Consider the following 19,385-nt stretch of genomic DNA (forward strand, 5'->3'; position numbering starts at 1 on the left):
GAGTAATTATAGCTACGACGCGCTAATGAAACATAGCTTGTTACGTTGGCTAGGTACCCAGAAACCATAAACATGCGCAATATGCATCTTACGATACGATCCGCGGTTGGGAAACTTGGACATCCTGACAATCTAAAATACATTCGAGGCCATGGATGTCACATGCGGATTCTAGGCTACTTTTACTACTAGTAGTTCGCCCCGAACTGAAAAGTCATGATTTAAACTTTCACGATTATTACACATAATTATTTTTTTAAATCGGGACTTAATCGCGTATGACTACATATTAAACTGACCTCCAACGTTTCAGGGACGGCGTTGTCCCCGTGGTCTCGGAGAAGACTCCACCACCGAGACGACCACGAGACCACGGGGACAACGCCGTCCCTAAAACGTTAGAGGTTTAATCTTATGTAGTCATACGCGATTAAGTCCCGATTTTAAAAATATGTATGAAAAGTCATGGTTCACTAAAAACTGATATACCCTAACTCTACGTAGTAGTACGTATGTTACTACTGTTACTAGGTACTTAATTACTAGATTCGTGCACATCTATTTAATAATCAACGCAATTGAATAAGTACATATAAATAAAAAATGGTGACTACGAATACCTATTAAGGAGCTTTCGAGTCAAATGCCTAAAAATCTCATGATGGCGGCATAATACCTACTCTCTTTCGTCCTTGCGCTCATGGTTCAGTTTAAGAATCTGTCGCGTGTGTAAAACAAATACACCGGTACAAGTAGGTACGATAACATTGCTCTGACCAACTCTGACGAATTGAACTAAACTATTTCAATTTAAATGCGCCTTGGAAAGACGCATAGCAACGTCTATTGTAAGAGCATTTATCAAACTTCTCTTCTCAGCATACGACACAATCATTTTTAGTAAAATCGCCGTCAATAGAAATTGTCAACAATTTAAACAAACCATTCTATAAAATATCAATATTCTAGCACAATTTTATTATTTTAAAGGTTAAGGATTATAATGTGATATGAATTGATTAAATACTTAACACATGGATTTAGCCAGTATCTGATGAGTTAGAATGGAAATTAATGACATGTCATTTTGACTACAAGGTTTGTTTGTTGCTACAATACAAGAAGGAGTAGTATAAAAATGCAGGAGTAGCAAACTTAGGAGTAATTACCTACCTCACTTGGACATAGCGATCAAACCAGCGTTAGAAGAAATACTGTTAAACATTTTTTTTGTCCATTTTGCCTACAATCAGTGATGTGAGAACTGTTACTGCATCTTCAGTGGAGAGTCCTTTTCTGGAGCCATAGTGATTTTTTGATAATATTTTGAAGTTACGAGTAGTAGAACTAAACGATTCATACGAATCACTCCAATGTTCCTCTCATGTCTGTGAACACACCAAATTTAGACTTAGATACTATTTTGAGTATTTACGTTTTTGCGTTCTTCCGGTAATCTAACGCAGTTATTGCTATAATGACAAGTCTAGGCGCTTACGCAGCCTTGTTTACCTCCAGAGCAGATTGCAATATGCTGAGGTGAGGCCATTTCGTGGCTCTTCATATTCTGTCTGTATGTCTCGAAAATTGTTTATTTTTGTGCTTACGAATAAACCATTATTCTATTCTTCTACTCTTCGATTCATTGTTAGCTCGGAAGAAACTAGGGCCCGCGTACAGTCAGCAGCATTATTCGCTTAACACTTATACACGCAGACTTCTGTACATAATATGTATCTTTCTTCCTTACATGTGAACTGTGAAGTAAGGATGGTTTATTTCGCTCTAACTCTTATGACCTATTAAAAATATAATAATAAGTAGTTAAGTAAGTAATAGGTTGTTAAGATAGAATTTATCAAATAATTTATGTAAGTTAAAAATAGCTTCCCGTGCAGATTTCACGCTACAGTTGAATAAGTGACAGACAAACACACACCCACTCCGGCCACAGACATGCACGTAACTTTTACAGGTTAAGAACCTTCCTTTTGACTTTGATCAACCAAATGGATTAATGTAAATCGAGGGATAGGTATGCCTATTTAAATATATTTAAATGAAACAAACGTTACCTTCTAAAAACTTCCTTTACTTAAAACATTTTACTAAAAGGACACTTTTTCATGTATATACATAATATCTATTTTGAGCAAGTCAGGTATATAACATCAAAACATGTTTTTTTGGGAATTAATAGCTAATTCTTGGAATGATTTTTTGGAGGCACATAACTAGACAACTAATTATTGTTTGCAATCTATCCACAGGCTAGAGAACGCTCTCTTGGCCTGTGTTTCTAATATATATCACATACAAGTTGACGATTTATACCTACATTTTTTGGTGAACATGGTAATCTGGCACGTACTAACATAACATTCACAGCCTCTGTATATATTTGAATCATAATTGCAAAAGGCACACATTTTCATGTCACAATTTAAAATCGATATTTGAGCTTAAATTAGGTATATATTTATGAAATATAATTTAATAGAATATTTTATAGAAATATATTAATAGGTATATACATATTATAAATGTCATGATATTCGCCCACTTTACACCATAATTATACACATATTTGAACAACATTGAAATCCCAAGTAAGATATATGAAGATACGCAATATATGTGTAAAAGTATTTGTATCAAATATCACATTCAAAACATTGCAGCTGCTCCGACCATTCATAATGATTATTATTAAAATAACTTAAAGTAGCTACCTACACAACTAATCCATAAGACATACACAACAGTTGTCATGGGCATTCATGCGATACTAATTACGAAATTACCTAAGAACCCTAATATGAACAGCAGGCTTGGTGGCCATTCTCAAAAAAATTGGGGTCTAATAGTCACGACCCATGAATTTTCACATGAAATGTATGAAAAGAGTCGTGGCTGTTAGATGCAAACGGATCTATTCTCAGAGAATGACCGTTGTACCTATGCTTGCTGCACAGAAACTTGTTTATGGCAATCTTCTACTAATCTACTCTGACCCCTTATCTTAGCCTCCGGGGTCGAATGTGAAAGGAATCCATTGATCCCGCGGGAGCTGTTTGTCGAAGACAAGAGGTCTTTGTATAGTTTGTGGCTTATCCACATTCTTATAATATTAGCGAAGAGCATTTGTTTAACGTGTGAAGGGGACATTTGTGTTGACACATATTTAAAATTCCCGATAAGATCCTATAGGAATGAGGAGGCACACTGACATTTTATCCCGCCAGGCGGCGCCTGTGCAAGTGCCTAGGCATGTCACTGTCATTCATATGTGAGAGAGAGAAACAACATATCATCTTCTCGCTTTCACGTATGAAATTCTTTATCTGTGCAATGGAGTAGGGAGGCGCCATCTGTAATAACCTTTGAGTATGTCTCCTGATTTGAGATACCTATTTGTTCGAGATCCCAAAGAAGATCTTGGATGTTAAACTGGTGTAATAACTGTTAAGTCTGAGCAAATGTAACCGAGTTTAGTAAAACGTCTCTCTTTGTCGATTGCTATAAAGCCGCTGTGTTAGTTTAATCATATAAAGATACAAGCATATCTCGTCTTTATGGTTAGCGACAAAGTGGGACTTTTATGCGTGGGAGATATTTTGCGTGAGAGCTTTACTAAACACTATCACAATGTTTTATGGTTGGCATAATACCTGATCACTTTTAACCTCTTGTCAAAAAGTTACGATAAGGATCCTGGACAAGCTCGTCACCTTTTGGAAGCTCCTACATACAATTTTCCACTATTTATTGTAGAGCCAGACCAAGCTACGATGACAGCAATTTCGACAGCCTATGCAGAGCAAGTGTTACTTTTGAACGCCAAAGAAAATCGCTCCCAACTAATCTTGGTGACTAGTCAGCATGTCAACACGCAACAAATGCGCTTCCCCAACTACCACTAAATGCATTTACGAAGTCTTGGCGAACCCGTACGAGTTCCACTTCTCGATGTGGGGGATGATCTCGTTGATGACGGGGTACCACTCGGCGCCGCGGTAGTCGATGGCGGGCAGCTCGCCAGCGTAGTCGGAGGGCAGGTGCGACGGCGCCAGGTGCTCGTGCAGGGACGACATCTTGGAGCCGTGGAAGAAGATCTGGGAATAATGAACAAGTCAAAAATAAGGACACATTCCAGAAGTGAAATTACGTCTGTATTTAAAAGTTTTAATGGATATCAGAGCGTCAGCTAGATGGCGTTGTTGATTTGAATGGATGAGCAGATTAAGAGGGCCCCCCCACATCTAGCATCCAACTGTATGAAAAAAGACGGCTTTGCCATACAGTTGGCCCGACGCTACGCTCGCGAGACGCTAGATGTGGGGGGGGGGGGGCCTATGAGCAACGCTAACGACCTACAAGGGTGGCCTAATCATGATGATATATAATTGAATTTATTTGGAGCTCACTTTATTAATTTGGACTTTTACAATGTGTGTGGGCAGTATTTCGTTAGATGTAATTGCTAATGCTAAAAGAGTAGGTATTTGTGTTCTGTCTGCATATGCGTTGATGTTTAAACGGGTTCTTTTGCGCATATTTTCGAGTTTCAGAGGGCAGCAAGAGCGAGACGAGAAAAGAAAATACATATCGTGTACTCTCTCTGTTCTTCAGCTTCCCCCGGACGAAGGGCTTGAACATCTTCCAGACGACGTTGAAGACCATGGGCTCTTTCACGAAGTGCACTTCCTTCAGCCGCAGCGGCATGGCGACTTAGATGAGACAGGTATATGTCGTGTACTCACTCTGTTCTTCAGCTTCTCCCGGACGAAGAGCTTGAACATCTTCCAGACGACGTTGAAGACCATGGGCTCTTTCACGAAGTGCACTTCCTTCAGCCGCAGCGGCATGGCGACTTGGATGAGACAGGTATATGTCGTGTACTCACTCTGTTCTTCAGCTTCCCCCGGACGAAGGGCTTGAACATCTTCCAGACGACGTTGAAGACCATGGGCTCTTTCACGAAGTGCACTTCCTTCAGCCGCAGCGGCATGGCGACTTAGATGAGACAGGTATATGTCGTGTACTCACTCTGTTCTTCAGCTTCTCCCGGACGAAGGGCTTGAACATCTTCCAGACGACGTTGAAGACCATGGGCTCTTTCACGAAGTGCACTTCCTTCAGCCGCAGCGGCATGGCGACTTGGATGAGACAGGTATATGTCGTGTACTCACTCTGTTCTTCAGCTTCTCCCGGACGAAGGGCTTGAACATCTTCCAGACGACGTTGAAGACCATGGGCTGCTTCATGAAGTGCACCTCCTTCAGCCGCAGCGGCATAGCGTCTTGGATGAGACAGGTATATGTCGTGTACTCACTCTGTTCTTCAGCTTCTCCCGGACGAAGGGCTTGAACATCTTCCAGACGACGTTGAAGACCATGGACTCTTTCACGAAGTGCACTTCCTTCAGCCGCAGCGGCATGGCGACTTGGATGAGACAGGTATATGTCGTGTACTCACTCTGTTCTTCAGCTTCTCCCGGACGAAGGGCTTGAACATCTTCCAGACGACGTTGAAGACCATGGGCTGTTTCACGAAGTGCACTTCCTTCAGCCGCAGCGGCATGGCGTCTTGGATGAAAGTCAGCAGCCGCTTCGAGAACGATGGCGTTAGACCCATAGTCTGCAAATAATACAAATTTAATCAGAATACAGTCGATGTGTTTGGTTCAAGTAGGGATGCTAAGAAGGCGGAAACAATGACATATTTCTAGCGACTGCCTGTAATTAAAAACGACAGTTAAAGCCCCTACACGGCAGCAATATAATTATGAGATAGAAAACAAGCAGTCAATGTACAAAATGCTTCTTTCATGGCGTCTATGGGTAGGTACTTTATACATATAAAATTACCTATTAAATACCTACATTGACACAGAATTTTTTTAAGCTTCATCATTATTGTCACGTGAAAAAAAATAGTGAACGACTTTCTCAACTGATAAAAACGGTAGGTAAGTACTTGCCTACATAATGTTTTTCATTTCTGATATAATATCGGTTCGGTTGCTACTTTCCGTAGGTAGCAACCGTACCCACGAGCACTCATTAAGTATGACATTATCTATTAATCAGTTTCATTAATTATAGATACTTAATATAATAGCCACTTACTAGTGATAATATTATGTAATGTACAACATTTCAGTGAAAACGGATCTACCTGATGTAAACAATGTGTAACATATAGAGTTGAAACCGATTTAGGTATATAGTTTTATTACCTTTTTGATTTTTTTGATTTTGAATGAAACTAACTCTGAACCATATAAACTCTTACTAAATTACCTCTTTCACAAACAAGAGCAGGGTGACTATATGATTCTTAATGTTACCTATAGAAATACAATTTCTTTCTACGCACAATATGCAGTAGCTATCAGCGATAAATAGGTTATAACACTTCATAGATCACGGCCGCCTCGCGGCTGACCGCAGGTGTCACCCTCAACATCGGACACCAGCGCGTCGAGGCAGGAATAACATGCCCACGCCTTCACATATTTACCCTTCAACCGTACATGTCCTTAAAGAGAGGAAAACACACTTCCTCCTTCGCAACATGGAACGGATGTGTAACTAAAATATTGACCTACCTGAGAGCCCTAAGTACTCGGGAAAAATTTGCACTGCAGATAACTTGAACAAACTAAGCAAAATCAAGATGTTTTCAATACACAAGATAGGAGAGTACACGGCGGAGATGTGATTGGACACCCCTTGTTCTCATTGCATGTTAGGTCGATCTTCGGCGCGTGATGCATCTCAAAATTCCTAACATGTTTCTCTATAACCGGAATAAACGCTGTTTATGTACTAGCCTCGGACGTGACGTCCCTTGAGCCTAAACCCTGAGTAGCGTTTTCCTCGGAGATCGAGCTCATGACAGCTCCGTGAAAATTGATTCATGACATTCGTAAAATTACAAGGTTGTTTGAGTTGAATGACAATATGTTTTATTGCAAATAAATCAAGCTTATGGATCGATAATTGGTAATTAAATTAAGGAACTCGATTATAACAGCTTGGAAGGTTGATTATGTTTGGAACAATGGGGACAAACACGTGCTACGAAAATTAAAAGTGACAATGGATTGCGCATAGTACAAAATCGAATATCTTCTAGCTTTTGCTACATGGTTCTTTTGTTATTTTATCTATAGGATTAATAAAAGAATGTGAAGCATACTTATGATAATTAATCATGCCTACTTTAAAAATGATAAGGAAGGTTTCATAGATAAGGAAGATCCGGTAGGTATATCCGTTTTACAATCTTGTCAGGTTGGGGTACATGATTTGGTAACACAAACCTAAGGAAAAGCTATGATGAATGGGTTAGGACAGTATTGCCATTCAATAAAACCGGCCAAGAGCGTGTCGGACCACGCTCAGTGTAGGGTTCCGTAGTTTTCCGTATTTTTCTCAAAAACTAATGAACCTATCAAGTTCAAAATAATTTTCCTAGAAATTGTTTATAAAGTTCTACTTTTGTGATTTTTTTCATATTTTTTAAACATATGGTTCAAAAGTTAGAGGGGGGGGACGCACTTTTTTTTTCTTTAGGAGCGATTATTTCCGAAAATATTAATATTATCAAAAAACGATCTTAGTAAACCCTTATTCATTTTTAAATACCTATCCAACAATATATCACACGTTGGGGTTGGAATGAAAAAAAATATTAGCTCCCACTTTACATGTAGGGGGGGTACCCTAATAAAACATTTTTTATTTTTGCACTTTGTTGGCGTGATTGATATACATATTGGTAGTAAAATTTCAGCTTTCTAGTGCTAACGGTTACTGAGATTATCCGCGGACGGACGGACGGACAGACAGACATGGCAAAACTATAAGGGTTCCTAGTTGACTACGGAACCCTAAAAATTGTACCTACTTATACCTATAAATATTTGTATTGTTTTGTAATTGCTTTCGATGCCTCGCTCGCGTAACCTGTACAAATATTACAAGATTTTATAAGACTTTGACAGTTTTATAACAAGGAAACCTTTGTTTCATCTAATTTAGTAACAGTTTCATAAATATCACGTTTTATGCGGTGCATAATAAATAAAGAGACAATAGAAAGGACAATTTTAAATACTCTTTGTTGGGAAGGTGCGAGTATGCATTTGCTAAGTACATCAATTTAAACAAATACATTGTTAAAAGCGTGTGTGAATCACGCTGTGAGAAGTACTTGTAGCAAACGAAGACGTGAGTTTCATTCAAAATCATACAGATGTAGTGACTTACTGATGGTACATATTTTTTTTAAATGTTGATATTATATTATAATTGGTGTCATGATTTAATACTTTGTCTAAATCAGAAATGTGTAAAGTTACAATCAGCAAAAATAAGACACTACTGACACTCAAAATCAAAATTTTGACATGATTCTACTTTCATGTTTCTGTTAATTTATTCAATTAAACGTATAAAATAGGTACAAATTAGCCTACAAATAAAACTAAATTAAATCTAAAAATGTTTAAATGTTTGTTAATTCATACATGCTTGACCTAAATTTTCCGCTATTAGCCGTTCAATGTAAATAAAACCGACAAACCAAAACGTATCGGCAATGTCTTTGCCTTTGTCTAGTCTGTGCCGTCTGTGGTCAAGAGTAAGCCCATTCATAATAAATAAAAAATTAAAAATGTCGCCAGCGAGCCCGTTTTCTATTATAAGACTGGACTGGACGTACTTGTGGAAAATTCGGTGATTGTCACCTATTTACGGTCATGTCGCATTTCGTCACTATTACCTACTTTGAAAAATAAAACTTGTATCTAGTTCAGTCTATGAAAAGAAAATTGTAGTAAGTAATAAGTATGTATGGATTGCATATAGACTTACTGCGTTTTAACTTTGAGGAGCAGTGTGAGATATGTACGAGATTTTTTCGAAGTTGTGACGATTTGTCAGGTAATGTCACGAGCTCCCTGTCGAATCCCCCGTCTTTGTTGTGGTCGCGCGCGTCCTTTGTCATTCAACGTGCGCCTGCGCTGATGGGTGAAAGTGAGGCGATAGCGACTGTTACTGCCACCCCGTACAGAGAGAACACCTCACTAAAACCAGTACTAGTGTGATCTCTGGTTGAGCATAATTGTCCTGATTATTGAGGTCAGGTTATACTAGATATGGCTCAAAATACAAATATTATTTGTGAAATTGTTGGATGTTATCATTATCAGTCGTAAAAATGTATAACTGGCTAACTATTTTCAAACCGAATAATTTCACCACCCCCTTTCTTCCCGTGGGTGTCGTAGTGGTCCAAGAGCTGGCAGGATTTTGGAGTAGGTCCTTGAGGCAACCTGGAAAGGTGCTCAGATGATTCTCTGATCATAGCCAACATCAGGTCTGCAAGTCTGGCAGCTGGGGAGCGGGGCTTTATCGAGCTATGAATTTTTAAAGATTTAATTTTTTGAGGCCCAAAAAAGGTGTTTGAGGCAACCTGGAATTATTAAAAAGTGAAAATAGAGTTCCTCAGAAGTCACCGTGCCAGAACGGTGCAAAGTGGTAAAAAAAAAAATTCCAAAAAAGGTTCTTGAGGCAGTCTGTCATTTTTACCAGTGAAAGATGAGGGTCTAAATAGCAATGGAAAAATAATGCCATGACATGAGGTGGGGTCCGTACCCTGCCATTCGATCTTGAAAGTCATTTTTTTAGTTTTTCGTAAATAACTCGTAAACGGTGGCCCACAGCAAAAAAATATGTTAAACAGAAAATATCTACATAAAATTTCCTACAAGAAAGGTTATGTACGTTTTTTCGATAGGATCAATATATAAATGGATAATTTAGTAAGAAAGTTTTTTTTAATCGATTACATGCTCCGTTTTTCATCAATACCTCGTAAACGGGGGCCCACAGCAAAAAAATATGTTAAACAGAAAATATCTACATAAAATTTCCTATAAGAAAGGTTATATAAGTTTTTTCGCTAGGATCATTTTTTTAGTTGGAAAGTATTTTACATGGGCCGTTTCTTGTTGATAACTCAAAAACGGTGGCTCGCAGCCAAAAACAATGTTAGACAGAATTAATCTACATTATATTTTCTACAAGAAAGGTTCTATAAGATTTTTCGCTAGGATCAATATTTTAATGGGAAAGTTTTTTTTAAGTAGATTACATGGGCCGTTTTTTGTTAATAACTCGAAAACCGTGGCTCACAGCCAAAAATAATGTTACACAGAATTAATTATCATAATATTTCCTACAAGAAAGGTTCTATAAGATTTTTCGCTAGGATCAATATTTTAGTTGGAAAGTATTTTTAAATAGATTTCATGGGCCGTTTTTTGTTAATAACTCGAAATCGGTGGCTCACAGCCAATAAAAATGTTACACAGAATGAATCCACATAATATTTCCTACAAGAAAGGTTCTATAACATTTTTCGCTAGAATCAATATTTTAGTTGGAAAGTATTTTTAAATAGATCACATGGGCCGTTTTTTGTTATTAACCCGAAATCGGTGGCTCACAGCCAAATTTAATGTTATACAGAATGAATCTTCATAATATTTCCTACAAGAAAGGTTCTCTAAGATTTTTCGCTAGGATCAATATTTTAGTTGGAAAGTATTTTTAAATAGATTTCATAGGCCGTTGTTTGTAAATACCGCGTAAACGGTGGTCCACAGCTAAATAAAATGTTCACGAGAAAAAACTACATAAAATTTCCTACAAGAAAGGTTCTATACGTTTTTTTCGCTACAATCAATATTTTAGTGGGTAAGTATTTTTTAATAGATTACATGGGCCGCTTTTTGTTGATAACATCAAAAACGGTGCCCCATAACCAGAAATAATATTAAACAGAAGTAATCTATATAATATTTCCTACAAGAAACGTTATGTAAAATTTTTCGATAGGATCAATATTTTAGTAGGACAGTACTTTAACACTTTCGAAACCGGGCTCTACGCGGCGCTACGACATTTTCGCTACATACGGGGAAACCCATGTAATCGGCTACGCTTCTACGAGCGGTGTACCCGACAGTCGGGTTCTTGGTAGCGAAAGTGTTAAATATTTTACACGAGCCGTTTTTTGCAAATAACTCGAAAACGGTGGTCCACAGCTAAAAAAATCTTCAACGGGAATAACAAACATAAAATTTGCTACAATAAAAGTTATGTACGTTTTTTCGCTAGGATCAATATTGAAATAGATTTATTTATTTATTTACACAAATAAAATTACACAGTATGACAGTATACAAAACTAAAGCACCGTGAATTTTAAATAAACATTACAACAAGTAACACAAAATTAAATATTAAATAAACAGCAAAATCAAAACATATTAGTATAACATAACATAACTAATAAATATCAGATGAAGGCCTAGCATCCAATCCCACACAAAACCTCATGCATTCGTCACGTATAAACGCCCATCTGCTCGCAAGAATATCAACATTAGGTGCCACTTCTAAAAACTCATTCACCAGTTGCAGTGCACGAACTAGCGGTGACTTGCGGCGATACACGGTCCGAGCGACCGGCACCACCAGTAGGGGGTGCCTATATTCACGAAAAGCATATTTCGTCACAGGGGGAACAAATAGACGAACCAGCTGGGATACTAAAACCGGGCAATCTGACTCCCCCTTCAAAATACCACATGCAACAGACATCAGCACGACATTACGCCTAACTTCTAACGAGAAGAAACCCAACGTCCCCAAATCGAATTTTGTTAGGTACAAGAATGGGTAATACCCGTACATTTTTTTATAAAAGAAAAGCAAAAATATTTTTTGGACCTTTTCGAGCAGCAAGATGTAGGACGCTTCATGGGGATTCCAAACGGCTGAGGCTGTCTCAAGCTTACTTCTCCCTAGGGCAGTATAAAGAAGCTTTATATCCCTGGGATCGTCAAATTCTTTGGCGTTGCGGACAACAAAACCAAGCCTGCGGTAACAGTCTGCAGCAAGCACTGTCATGTGCTCATGAAAGTTAAGGTGGGAATCTAAAACAACCCCCAAGTCCTGTATCGATGTGACACGGGCGATGGGTTTCCACCCCAGGAGATACTGCCTACACAGGGGACTACGCGCTTAACAAAAAGTAATAACCGCACACTTGTCAACATTGAACTGAAGTTTGTTTACAAGACTCTATTCATAAACCCGATCAATATCACTTTGTAAAGATTGTAAGTCACACTCTTCCTGGACCCTGTAAATCAGTTTCAGGTCGTCAGCATAGAGTAGGCATTGCGCATGCTTAGGCACCAAAGCCAGATCATTGACCATAACGCCAAAGAGCAGAGGACCCAGATAGAGCCCTGACTGACCCCGGAACGGGTGGGGTAGGTGATTTTCCACGTTGGCCGTATCACTCGACTTCGGGATGAGCGTCACACGAGTGACCTTCCATTGAGAAGGATATTCTCCAGAATGCAGAATTTGGTTGAAGATATAAGTTACCGGTGCTATCAAGCACTCCTGGCAACCCTTCAAGATATAGAATGGAATTCTGTCTAGACCAGGGGAGCTCAGAGGTTTGAGACTGGCTATGCTGCGCTCCACTTCAAGAGGAGTGATTTTATTAATGTGAATGTAATTGGCATTGGTAAATAATTTAGTAGGACTAGGATTGTTTTTTAAGAACGATTATTTGGTTCGTTTATCGTAAATAACTCGTAAACGTAAATAACTCGCACAGTGGCTTCAAGCAAGAATTGGTCTGATGCAGAAAAAATCTACAAAAATTTGCTATACTAAGGGCTCCACACAGTTTTCATCGATTTTAAGTTTTGAGTTGAAACTCCTAAATTTGCACTTCAGATAGAATTATAAGACAAACGGTCATCGGTGCTTCAATTATACAGGATGTAACATTAATGCCGGTGATCCATTTAAGAGCATAACCGGTATCGAATAGCGGTTACGAATACCACTTCCTTTTTTTAAAATAAACACCATGAAAATTAAAGGTACTATAGAAGGTAATGTATAAGCCGCAGGATTTATCTTCGGCAATTATGTTACATAGTGTATATCTCTATTCGTAAGAGCCATATTAAAAAAAAGGAATATTTTTTATGATTTTTTACAAGCTTTAAAAAATCACTTTTCTCAAACTTGCAATGAAATTTTATCATGACGTACTTCAAATTAGGTCGGGAAGTACTACGTATCAGGTACGCTGAGTGAGGATGATATGTAATGGAATTTCATAGTATGTACATTGCAGACCTTACGCCGTGGCTTGCGGGGACGACAGCGATGCGACGGATACGAATTCAAACCTTATCGATATGGAAGTAGACGATACGATGAGACGCGACGGCGACGGTCGCGCGATCGTCGCCCACGCAAGACACGGCGTAAGCCTCCAATGCACCAGTCGTTTGTTTCTAAACGTCAAATTCTGACACAACGTCACAGAATATATAAATAGTACAACGTTAAGACAACGCTATCATCAGAAAAAAAAACATGCATAACGGATTACATAGACTGTGGCGCCCCCTATTAATTTCTACTTTTTTTTGCCAGACTATAATGCGGTAAACGTCACCGGTTAAAACTTTGCCTCAAAAAGATTTCAAAAAAAGTTTAAGCGCGGAAATTAAAAAAATATACCTATGTTTGCTCGGATTTATCAAATACCTATGCTTTTCAAAGGATAAGCTAAGAAAAATTGGCCCCAAGGTTTTTGGGTCGACACTATAATCAAATGATGACTTTTGAAGAGGTTATATCCTGCAGAAATTTTCATCCTCCTGTTACCCCCTGGGAGTGAAAAATACCCGATTAACCTCAAAACTGTCTTATTTATTTTCTCCGAAACTACGAAAGTTACTAATACCAAATTTGGTACAAATATTAATGGCACTAAAAGCTATGTGAAAAAAAATATGACCCTTCTAACCATAAAAATTCTTTAAAAAAAAATTTAATTTTTTTTAAATCACCCTGTATAACAAGTTCGGCTCTTGGTACAAACACTACAGTATTATGAATTTATGAATTATTATTACTTTTTTATTTTTGATTATTTTTTTGACAAATTGTATGGATAAAATTTAAGGCCTTGCACGGATACGAGTACCTATGCGATGTAAAATTTCAAAAGTTAGGGTATTGCTTTTATTTCTGACACTATGCTATTTAGAAAAAAATATATTTATGATAAAGCCTTTCGATCGCTGTGACAAAGCTACAAGGTATTTTTTTTTCTCGTGTAGCGGGTTCGATTACCGAATTAACTATGTAATTATTTAAAAATCTATTAATGCAGTTTTACTAAGTTTTAAAAATAAAATAAAGTCTTATTGTAGCAAAATATTCTATCTGTGATATTTTCATTTGCACAACCGTGGGACACTCTGTATATTTGTTTTGTATGATTAAGTATTTTTAAAGATTTCATAATTTTTAAAAGAGGCTAAAAAAATGTTGGTCAATTTAAGTAATGGTCTACAGTGTAATTTTTTGCTTTTGTTAATAATAGAGGGCCCACCCGGTATAATGCAAATCTCTATGTAGGAGTTTGTTAGAGAATAGTAGGCACCAAAGAGCCAATTCATATTATATTTTCATATGTTCCTTCTGGACTAGGTTAATGAAACTTTTGTATGGTGCACAATATAAATTGGTTCATATTTTAAATAAATATAGTGTTTGTACCAAGAGCCGAACTTGTTATACAGGTTGATTAAAAAATTTGTTCAATTTTTTTTTTAAGAATTTTTATGGTTAGAAGGGTCATATTTTTTTACACAAAGCTTTCAGTGCCATTAATGTTTGTACAAAATTTTAAATTAGGAACTTTTGTAGTTTCGGAGAAAATAAATAAAACAGTTTTGAGGTTAATCGGGTATTTTTCACCCCCAGGGGGTAACAGGGGGATGAAACTTTCTGCAGGGTATTACCTCTTCAAAAGGTATCATTTGATTATAGTGTCGACCCAAAAACGCTGGGGACAATTTTCCTTAGCTTATCCTGCTATACCCTTTCAAAATGAGTTCAGAAAAAAGTGATGTGGATGTGGATTTAAACTGTAGTAACCTATAACTGCAGTAACCTTTCTTATAGGAAATTTTATGTAGATTTTTTCTCGTGGACATTTTATTTAGCTGTGGGCCACCGTTTACGAGGTATTTACAAAAACGGCCCATGAAATCTATTTAAAAATACTTTCCAACTAAAATATAGGTTCTAGCGAAAAAACATATAGAACCTTTCTTGTAGGAAATTTTATGTAGATTTTTTCTCGTGAAAATTTTACTTAGCTGTGGACCACCGTTTACGCGGTATTTACAAACAACGGCCTATGAAATCTATTTAAAAATACTTTCCAACTAAAATATTGATCCTAGCGAAAAATCTTATAGAACCTTTCTTGTAGGAAATATTATGAAGATTCATTCTGTATAACATTAGTTTTGGATGTGAGCCACCGATTTCGAGTTATTAATAAAAACCGGCCAAGAGCGTGTCGGGCCACGCTCAGTGTAGGGTTCCGTAGTTTTCCGTATTTTTCTCAAAAACTTCTGAACTTATCAAGTTCAAAACAATTTTCCTAGAAAGTCTTTATAAAGTTCTACTTTTGTGATTTTTTTCATATTTTTTAACCTTATGGTTCAAAAGTTAGAGGGGGGGGACGCACTTTTTTATAACTAAAATATTGGTTCTAGCGAAAAAACGTATAGTACATTTCTTGTAGGAAATTTTATGTAGATTTTTTCTCGTGAACATTTTATTTAGCTGTGGACCACCGTTTATCTAAAAAAAAATTATCTTAAATCTATTTAAAAATACTTTCCAACTAAAATATTGATCCTAGTGAAAATTCTTATAGAACCTTTCTTGTAGGAAATATTATGATAATTAATTCTGTGTAACATTATTTTTGGCTGTGAGCCACGGTTTTCGAGTTATAAACAAAAAACGGCCCATATAATCTGCTTAAAAAAACGTACCCACCAAAATATTGATCCTAGCGAAAAATCTTATATAACCTTTCTTGTAGGAAATATTATGTAGATTAATTCTGTCTAACATTATTTTTGGCTGTGAGCCACCGTTTTTGAGTTATCAACAAGAAACGGCCCATGTAATCTATCTAAAAATACTTTCCAACTAAAAAATTGATCCTAGCGAAAAAACTTATATAACCTTTCTTATAGGAAATTTTATGTAGATATTTTCTGTTTAACATATTTTTTTTCTGTGGGCTAACGTTTACGAGGTATTGACGAAAAACGGAGCATGTAATCGATTAAAATAAACTTTCTTACTAAATTATCCATTTATATATTGATCCTATCGAAAAAACGTACATAACCTTTCTTGTAGGAAATTTTATGTAGATATTTTCTGTTTAACATATTTTTTTGCTGTGGGCCACCGTTTACGAGTTATTTACGAAAAACTAAAAAAATTACTTTCAAGATCGAATGGCAGGGTACGGACCCCACCTCATGTCATGGCATTATTTTTCCATGGCTATTTAGACCCTCATCTTTCACTGGTAAAATAACTATAGCATGTAAACAGAATATATCAAACCGATAGGATTTATTTACTTCGTTTATCGTACACGAGTAGGTGCCTATTATCTTTATTGCATTGTTTCACTTTTAGTTATTTAACAATAATGTTTTCGATATATGAATACAAGTATATTTCAAATGGATTAAAAACTTAATTATTAGGAATAAAGGCCTTTGTAATATATTGTATGACTTCCCTTATGAATTCAGGGACTGTGCTAGCGTGCCAAACACCTGAGCAAGCCACATTGAACCCTAACATAAAGGGTGCAGAGGCCATTGACGCCTCTTTGTTGCAAAGCCGTGTGCGTCTTAATCTAGGTTTCGTCAAAGACGTGTATATAATGTCGGGTAGACGTGCAGGTATAAGTATATAGTTACGATTATAAACATTATAGCAGTTTATTTTCTAACTACAGGTACTATGATATTTACAGTCAATATTTTCTACAAATGAGTGTTTTCATAATAACGAAAATAATTAATATCATTATGCAATGGCTTGCGAGTTGCGACTTGGCGAAACAAAGGACTGTTTCGATAGCAAGTTATATAAATAATATAATAGTAGTTAAATATTACATAATGATGAGTGTTATACCTATTCGTATTCTGATTTTTTACAACAGTTTTAGTAAGTAATCGATTTTAACGATCTGATTTGTTAGTGTCAAGTGGCAATTCTTCATCAAAAGTCATCACTTTGATCACAGGTCTGAGCCATAAACCTAATCCAGATCTCATCCTGAAACTTTTATTAAGTATAGGTAGAATTATTTACCTAAATAAAGCTACAACAAGTTTGGCGATTTATTAAGCGATTAAAAGTTTATATTATTCACCTGTCTGTGGTATCATAAAACACGAATACAATGTGTAATCACGCGCTTCGTAACAATAACACAGATGCTCTGTTTGTACAACGTACATCTAGATCCATCAACAAGTGCTCGATTTCTTCACCTAATTGACCCGAAAGTTTACTTAGTTTTATGACAGTCAAAAGTAGGAAGGTATTAGGCTTTGTGACCTAGACTTCGCGAGCATGACCTTAAAATTAGCTAAATACATGGCACTTAGAAAAAATATGAATTACGAAACGACTCAAACACAAAAAAATTTAGATTTGAGACCCTTCCTTACATAACAACACGTCGTGCTTACTTTAAAAAGGAGGCCTTTTCCAACTCAGGCTCTTGGCCAATAAATAATAATATTATATTTAGGGAGGGATACACATACGAATTATATTCCTTTTAAAACTTTAGATATATCAATTAGCCCTATCGCTTGGTTATAATGGACCAATTGGTGGTATATTGTATGTAACATTAAATCACATAACATGTAACTAAACCATGAGATCAATTTAACAGATTACAAGTAATTTTAAACGTGGTGAAGACATACAGGTAGATGGCGAAACCAAGTCAACAATGAAGTGCAATGGCGGTTATGATCTGATATAAATCTCAGGATTACAAGCTATGAAACAGTACCTATCGTGTTGAGTTTATATTGTACCCTAGAATTAGTGCAAGGTTAGCGTAAACGCCTCGTTAAAAATGTACTTTATGGCACAATACGAGTATTGCATTCGGCCATCATTTGAACTAAAGAGTAAAACTGATTTTAAAGATTAATAAAAACCGGCCGGCTCAGTGTAGGGTTCCGTAGTTTTCCGTATTTTTTTCAAAAACTGTTCAACCTATCAGGTTCAAAATAATTTTCCTAGAAAGTTGTTAAAAAGTTCTATTGTGATTTTTTTCATATTTTTTAAACTTATGGTTCAAAAGTTAGAGGGGAAGGGACACATTTTTTTTTTTCAAAAACTGTTCAACCTATCAGGTTCAAAATAATTTTCCTAGAAAGTTGTTAAAAAGTTCTACTATTGTGATTTTTTACATATTTTTTAAACTTATGGTTCAAAAGTTAGAGGGGACACATTTTTTTTTACTTTTGGAGCGATTATTTCCGAAAATATTAACAATATCAAAAAATTATTTTGGTAAACCCCTATTCATTTTTAAATACCTATCCAACAATATATCACACGTTAGGGTTGAAATGAAAAAAAAATCACTCCCCACTTCGTGTAGGAGGGATACCCTAAAAAACATTTTTCCCCACTTTTTATTTTACCACTTTGTCGGCGTGATTGGCATACGTATTGGTACCAAATTCCAGCTTTCTAGTGCTAACGGTCACTGAGATTATCCCCGGACGGACGGACGGACGGACAGACATGGCGAAACTATAATGGTACCTTAGTTGACTACGGAACCCTAAAAATGGACAAGAATAGCCTGTATATGCAGGCGTAATTTAGGCGACGCTGATGGCACGATTGTTTCATAATCTGTGAACTAGGCTAATCTAAACCTAGTCATGTGGTCAAGTTCCAGCTACTTTTTAAATAGGACGGGGAAAGGAATTTTTAACATTGATAAAAGTAGGTGAATCTAGTAATAAAGATGATTTACCACCTGTGGAACTACTGGAAGCAGTGATAAACGCATTTTTTGCGTTGTAGTTTCCTCGCTATAGTGAGGGGAAAAGTTTTGTGTTACACTCGGGTGCAAATGTATTTTACTTCTCGTGTGTTAAAAAACTCGCAAGTTCAGGATTCTATTTTCGAACCACTCGCTTTGCTCGTGGTTCAACTATAGAATCCTTTCACTTGCTCGTTTTTCAATTCCACACTCGGCGTTAAAATACAACTTTGCCCCCTTGTATAACAATAGTTATTTGTTATACAAGGGGGCAAAGTTGTATTTTAACGCCGAGTGTGGTATTGAAAAACGAGCAAGTGAAAGGATTCTATAGTTGAACC

General features: G+C 36.7%; 1 protein-coding gene across 2 annotated transcripts in view; it reads right to left on the reverse strand.

The window, feature by feature from the left end:
• Nucleotides 1–2,071: 2,071 nt before the first annotated feature.
• LOC125227404 (clavesin-1) overlaps nt 2,072–19,385 on the reverse strand; it is a 43,867-nt gene continuing 26,553 nt past the window's right edge. For both annotated transcript variants that reach the window (XM_048131717.1, XM_048131718.1), the window contains exons 5-6: nt 5,479–5,640; nt 2,072–4,115 (exon numbers count right to left, since the gene is read on the reverse strand). In XM_048131717.1, coding sequence (XP_047987674.1) covers nt 3,930–4,115; nt 5,479–5,640 — 348 coding nt within the window. In that variant the 3' untranslated portion in view covers nt 2,072–3,929. The remainder of the gene's footprint in view (nt 4,116–5,478; nt 5,641–19,385) is intronic.

This window comes from Leguminivora glycinivorella, chromosome 6, assembly GCF_023078275.1.
Source record: "Leguminivora glycinivorella isolate SPB_JAAS2020 chromosome 6, LegGlyc_1.1, whole genome shotgun sequence".
Classification (NCBI taxonomy): domain Eukaryota; kingdom Metazoa; phylum Arthropoda; class Insecta; order Lepidoptera; family Tortricidae; genus Leguminivora; species Leguminivora glycinivorella.